Raw genomic sequence first — 6,672 nt, 5'->3', positions numbered from 1 at the left:
CTTGTCTGCCATCTTGCCCACCATCTTGTCCGCCATCTTGGTCCGCCATCTTGCCCACCATCTTGTCCGCCATCTTGGCCTCCATCTTGGCCGCCATGTTGGCCGCCATCTTGTCCGCCATCTTGGTCCGCCATCTTGTTCGCCATCTTGTCCGCCATCTTGGTCCGCCATCTTGTCCGCCATCTTGGCCTCCATCTTGGTCCGCCATCTTGTCCGCCATCTTGGCCGCCATCTTGGTCCGCCATCTTGTCCGCCATCTTGTCCGCCATCTTGGTCTTCCATCTTGTCCGCCATCTTGTCCGCCATCTTGGCCGCCATCTTGTCCGCCATCTTGCCCGCCATCTTGTCCGCCATCTGGGTCTTCCATCTTGTCCGCCATCTTGTCTTCCATCTAGTCCGCCATCTTGTCCGCCATCTTGTCCGCCATCTTGGTCCGCCATCTTGTCCGTCATCTTGGCCTCCATCTTGTCCGCCATCTTGTCCGTCATCTTGGCCGCCATCCTGTCCGCCATCTTGTCCGCCATCTTGTCCGCCATCTTGGCCGCCATGTTGGCCGCCATCTTGTCCGCCATCTTGTCCGCCATCTTGACCTCCATCTTGTCCGCCATCTTGTCCGCCATCTTGGCCGCCATGTTGGCCGCCATCTTGTTCACCATCTTGGTCCGCCATCTTGTCCGCCATCTTGTCCGCCATCTTGTCCGCCATCTTGTCCGCCATCTTGTCCGCCATCTTGTCCGCCATCTTGTCCGCCATCTTGCTCCGCCATCTTGACCGCCATCTTGTCCGCCATCTTGTCCGCCATCTTGTCCGCCATCTTGTCCGCCATCTTGGTCCGCCATCTTGTCCGCCATCTTGGCCGCCATCTTGTCCGCCATCTTGGCCGCCATCTTGGTCCGCCATCTTGTCCGCCATCTTGTCCGCCATCTTGTCCGCCATATTGGCCGCCATCTTGTCCGCCATCTTGTCCGCCATCTTGTCCACCATCTTGGTCCGCCATCTTGGTCCGCCATCTTGGCTTCCATCTTGGCCGCCATCTTGTCCGCCATCTTGTCCGCCATCTTGGTCCGCCATCTTGTCCGCCATCTTGTCCGCCATCTTGTCCGCCATCTTGCGCGCCATTTTGGCCGCCATCTTGTGCGCTATCTTGATGGTGGAAGGGGGGAGGGGGATGGAAGATGTTACCTCTTGAACAACATGCTCTCCTGGTATCGGAAATCTGAAAACAGCTGGTTTGTATGAAAAGTTAGTGTATAAACATTGCATACCTTACGGCGGAAAGTTGGTTGCAAAGATAGTGTATAAACATTGCATACCTTACGGCGGAAAGTTAGTTGCAAAGATAGTGTATTAACATTGCATACCTTACGGCGCAGTACCAGGAGCTACCTCTTCCGTGCATGCTCTCCTGGTACTACACATTCGAAAACTGGTAGTTTTCGAAGGAATTTTTCACGACCAACGGGAAAGTTAGTGTTTAAATATTGCATACCTTTCGGCGGTTTTCGACCAAAATTGCTGTACAAGGTGTTCCCTCTTCCGTGGATGCTTTCCTGGTATCGGAAATCGGAAAACAGCTGGTTTTGTATGGAATTTCGTACCAACCGACGGAAAGTTTGAGCGAGATGAAGGATGCTTTCCGTTTTATTGATATTACTTAATAGCGATCGTTCTCACGTGTTTGATAGTATGCAATAGCAATTGTGATGGGCAAATTTGTCCCAAGCTGCAGATCTGGGAAACCATGCTCTCCTGGTATCGGAAATCTGAAAACAATTGTGTGCGCGGCTATGGTATAGTGGTTTTCACAGTTGACTAGCTGATTTGGTCATTGGACAAATTTGTCAGCATTTTGTCAACTCTCGTGGTCCTACACCTAATGGTTCAAAGAATGCTATAAAACATAATCAATTGTTGAAGTAGTTCAGTAAGTAGAAGCTCACCGTAGAAATCAACCGTTAATTTTTGTTCATCGTCTAAAACATCGACGTGAGCGAATGACCATGGAGGTAGTCTTTCAACACAAAAACTTGACCTAGCATTTTAGTTTTCAAATGCTAAAGCTATGCTAATCTATCCGACTGTGTATAACACAAATTATTATAATTATATAAAATTTGCGTTGTTTGTTTAATGGGATACACAATGGTAAACATTCCACTAAATAATAAATAAACAAAAAAATCGAAAGTCACAACTTAGTAACTCGCTCATTCTGTATTGCAAAATGTATGACAGCCTGACTATCCCTCACAATGCATCAGAGAATGAGCGATCTCCCGCCAGGATATGCAATATATACGCGGCATATTTACGTGGAGTAATTTGATTGGATGAATTTTCCTCTGCATTCGGCTCCATCTGGGGATCATTCTCATTGATGACGTCATCACTATCTGTGTTTGTCCCCGTGCTCGATGGTCTCGGCTGTCTTCCTCGGCGACGAATCTTAAACATACCATGAGTCCAACCGGCTTCACCCCGTGGAAACAGGATCGGGTACTGTAGTGGACACTGGGCTCATACACTGGCCTTAAGGATCCTGTAGCACGATGTTGCAGCATAATCTCCCGTGTATATTCCGTGATACCGGTGATATCGTCACAAACACACATGACCCACCTCACCTGCAGTCGGTGCGTTATTCCGGCACTGGTCAATACCTGGTATACGCGAAAGGAGGCAAAGGCGCAGTTCATCGCGAACAGTTCATGCGTTCATACGTATGACTGAACATTCATGTTAGGAGATTGCGTGTGATAAATACTCGCTGCAGGACAGACAATATCGATTAAGTTAAGATCGAAGAAGTATAACAGAGTGTTGCATGGCGAATATCCCGGAAGCACAGCGAGCGAACCAATTCGAAGGCAAAGTGCTCCTTGGATGCTGTAGTTGTAAATTCCACCACGTGCAGCTTCTCGAAGTTGGCGCACGTATGATTGTAGCTCCATTTAGAAGAGTACAGGTACAGTGGTACCTGTTGTTGGTGGTGATACAGCCGATTCCGATATTAAATTCGAAGATGGTGATGGCCCTGGCCATTGAAGAACATGGTTAGGAACGACCCAGCGGCGGATCAAACCGTAGGCGGAGTAGGCCCCTTCTTACTGCGCTTTTCGCCTTGTCTCATTTCAAGTCCCCTCAATGTCCCCCTTCTCTCCTGCATCGTTTTTAAAATTAGAGGCCCCAACTATAATTCCGCCCTGGGCCTCCAAAGGAATTGATCCTCCACTGCACGGAAAGGCATCCTCCTGCGTTGGATGCTCTCCTGGTATCAGAGCTTAAAAAACTGGTCATTTCTGGCGCGTTTTCTGGCTCGATTGACACGGAAAAACCATCCTCCTGCGTTGGATGCTCTCCTGGCTTGACAAACTGGTCATTATTGGCGAGTTTTCTGTCTCGATCGACACGAAAAATACTCAACACCTTCCTCAATGACGTTTATATTTACGTTTATATTAATTATTTTATGATTTAAAACCATTTTGCGAACGATACCATAAAAGTTTAAGGACATGTAATTTTTACCTGTTGTATTATTATTTGTAAAGGCTTCGCGTTGGATGCTCTCCTGGTATCAGGAGCTTGAAAAACTGGTCATTTTTGGCGAGTTTCCTGTCTCGATTGACACGGAAAGGCATCCCCCTGCGTTGGATGCTCTCCTGGTATCAGGAGCTTGAAAAACTGGTCATTTCTGGCCAGTTTTCTGTCTCGATTGACACGGAAAGGCATCCTCCTGCGTTGGATGCTCTCCTGGTATCAGGAGCTTGAAAAACTGGTCATTTTTGGCGAGTTTTTTGGCTCCATTGACACGGAAAAAGCATCCTCCTGCGTTGGATGCTCTCCTGGTATGAGGAGCTTGAAAAAGTGGTCATTTTTGGCGCGTTTTCTGGCTCGATTGACACGGAAAAAGCATCCTCCTGCGTTGGGTGCTCTCCTGGTATCAGAGCTTGAAAACTGGTCGTTTTTGGCGAGTTTTCTGTCTCGATTGACACGGAAAACAGCATCCTCCTGCACTGGATTCTCTCCTGGTATCAGGAGCTTGAAAAAGTGGTGAACGATCCCATAAAAGTTTAAGGACATCTAATTTTTACCTGTTGTATTATTATTTGTAAAGGCTTCGCCCGCTGTACCTGTTCCATTCGGAGTGCCAAGGCATAGATAGTATCAGGGTATGACAAAAACATCCCAGACAAAAACTTGCGAACACACAAAAACACTTGCAAAAAAAACCAACATCTCATTTCGAGATAATTTAGAGCCAACTGAGGCTGTCAAATCATTACATTTTTTTACAAGCCGGCTCGTTATCCAGCTCCTCATGCAAAATCGAAAGCATCAGTCGGCTCTGTCTTGCCCAAATGCGTGTCCTTATTCTTCTTATTGTTTCATACACCTAATGAAAAACAAACTTGAAATAATGTGGCGAACTAATGATTTAATTTGGAGCGGCCCAATTATGTATTTGGAAGCAGCGTCGATTTTCATACGTCAGTACCGGGACAAAATCCATTATTCTTTAAATTATTCGCGTTTCTCGGGAAAAGACTGTATCATATAACCAGCCGTTTTGCTTTTATTGTGCTTTGGTATGTTTGCTCTCAGTTACTTTATCGCTTTCCATTGCTTCTCTGGCGGGTTTTCCAACCGATTTTGCTTTATGCTCCAGTGATCGTTGCAGTTTTTGGCGCTCTTGTTCGCTTTGTTCGGGTGATTCGATTTCCAGCGTAACTGGTCCATCATTTTGGATGTGTACCTGCATCATCGTTCCAAATCGACCATCCCGTATACGCTCCGCAGAGTACTGTTCGCGCAGCTGCTTTAACAACGATCCGTACAGCTGCTGTGCTTCCGGTCCCTGCATGGCACGGCTGAAATCCGGTCTGTTTCCTTTCAACCGATGGTACAGAGTGAACTGACTGACACACAGTATTTCCAACTGTTGATCTACGACCGATTCGGTCCATCTTTTCCCACTGGTTTGCTCATCGAATAGCCGTAAATTGAGTATCTTCCGTGCGCTACGAGTAAAGGTAACATGCGGAAGATATTACTCCATAGTAAACGGGAAGAAAGACCAACTGTTTATAGCATACCCACATCCACTCCACATCGTTTGCATTGTCATTGGACGAAATGCCTACCAGCACGCAAAGGCCACGGCCGATCGAGCTTACCACTTCATCACCAACTGCAAAGACGCGTGTATTCGCTGCGTGTTATAAAAGGAGAAGGAAAGAGTAAAACGTGTACTTACCCGTCACTTTCGCAAAGGCAACACGTTGTATTATAGCTTTCATCATCAATTGTTTAAGAAAATAGCTCGAAACAGATGCAAAATCGCAAGCTGCACAATGCCGGTCTTATTTACGACGAAACAACAAACAATCCGTCAAACTGACACCGTTGCGAGTTGTCATCCACATGTCATTTAGTCACTCCGGTGGGAAAACTACATATAATGAAAGGAGCGAATTTCGAGCATCGCTCAAAATTGCCGTTTTGAATATTTGGAACTTTAAAAAAATAAAAGTTCAGGCCCTTGAAATGAGGCAAAGCGAAAAGGGCTATCATCATCATTTTTGTTTTATTTTTATAACTAAACATTAAATATAAGTAAGAAAGATCACGATCATGTGGAGTCTACATTGTTGAGGATAAAAAATCATCCGCTCTTTAGTGGTGTTATTAGCTAATAAAACTTACTTTAGCTAATAAAACTTACTAGAATTATTAAAAACGTAAACCTAATAAAATAGTTAGCTGATAACGGATTGTAATAACTACCCTTCTGCCCAGTAGAACTACCCAGTTCTGCCATAACGGTACTTCTGTATGCTATTATCGTGTGCGTGCGTATCAGTACATTGAACCTTATGGAACGAATGCGTGTCATCTATCTCACTTGCACTAGCGATCTCTCTCACAGATTTGATAGTATACGGTGGTGTTAGCCAATGTATTAGAAGATCGGAACAGCTATACGCACACTGGAGGGGAGTTGATGTCATCTCCTAAAAAACATGTTCTCTTGGTATCCGAAATCGAAAATCGGTTCGTTTGTATGGAATTTCGCATCTGCCGACGGGGAGTTTGAGAGTCACGCGTACACAATTTGCACCAATGCTGCGTTTCATGTAACAGGAGACCATCCAAATCAGGAGGTGATATTTAACCAGATGATCATCCACTACAGGGTGGTTGTTGTAACAATTGTTAGCACGATTTCAAAAAATTGCATTATAATTTTGTGGGGATTTTAAGTGGAAATTTTGCGAAATTGAGCGAAACTAATGGTATTATTTGTTGCATGTTTGTAAACTAGCATGCGGTTGTTATTAGCTGCCGGTAAATTGATCAATGAATGCTAATAATGTCTGTGGTTTTATTCGTGCGGTTTTATTTAAATTTTAAGATTATTCACTGTTTCAAAAATTGTTTGTGAATGGTGTGAATGTGAATTGTGAATGGTTTGAAAAATCGTGCAAAAGATGATTTGTTATGTTTTAACATATTTTTGTTTCATTTTATCCACGCTGTAGGTGTCACCTCTTTAAAAACATGCTCTCCTGATATCGGAAATCTGAAAACAATTGTGTGCGCGGCAACGGTATAATGGTTTTTTCGCAGTTGGCCAGCTGATTTTGCCACTTGACAAATTTGTCAGCATTT

General features: G+C 45.0%; 1 protein-coding gene across 2 annotated transcripts; it reads right to left on the bottom strand.

Annotated features, from left to right (window-relative positions):
* Positions 1–4,451: 4,451 nt before the first annotated feature.
* LOC128297481 (D-aminoacyl-tRNA deacylase) lies at positions 4,452–5,373 on the bottom strand. Of its 2 annotated transcripts, none has more exons than XM_053033124.1 (3): positions 5,258–5,373; positions 5,101–5,191; positions 4,452–5,021 (listed from the first exon to the last, which is right to left on the bottom strand). In XM_053033124.1, the coding sequence occupies exons 1-3, from the start codon at positions 5,301–5,303 to the stop codon at positions 4,577–4,579; spliced, it is 582 nt and encodes a 193-aa protein (XP_052889084.1). In that variant the 5' UTR covers positions 5,304–5,373; the 3' UTR covers positions 4,452–4,576. The 2 variants fall into 2 exon arrangements, with proteins under 2 accessions (XP_052889084.1, XP_052889085.1); XM_053033125.1 differs by having other exon boundaries at positions 4,846–5,021; positions 5,097–5,191.
* Positions 5,374–6,672: the final 1,299 nt, after the last annotated feature.

The sequence above is a fragment of the Anopheles moucheti genome, chromosome 2 (assembly GCF_943734755.1).
Source record: "Anopheles moucheti chromosome 2, idAnoMoucSN_F20_07, whole genome shotgun sequence".
NCBI lineage: Eukaryota > Metazoa > Arthropoda > Insecta > Diptera > Culicidae > Anopheles > Anopheles moucheti.
This window is presented reverse-complemented; position numbering and strand designations above follow the sequence as displayed.

Coding starts and splice junctions, on each gene's coding strand:
- LOC128297481 (XM_053033124.1), bottom strand. CDS start 5,303: ATGATGAAAGCTATAATACAACGTGTTGCCTTTGCGAAAGTGACGG. Junction 5,192..5,257: donor TGCCTTTGCGAAAGTGACGG/GTAAGTACACGT, acceptor GCGTCTTTGCAG/TTGGTGATGAAGTGGTAAGC. Junction 5,022..5,100: donor GCAAACGATGTGGAGTGGAT/GTGGGTATGCTA, acceptor CTTTACTCGTAG/CGCACGGAAGATACTCAATT.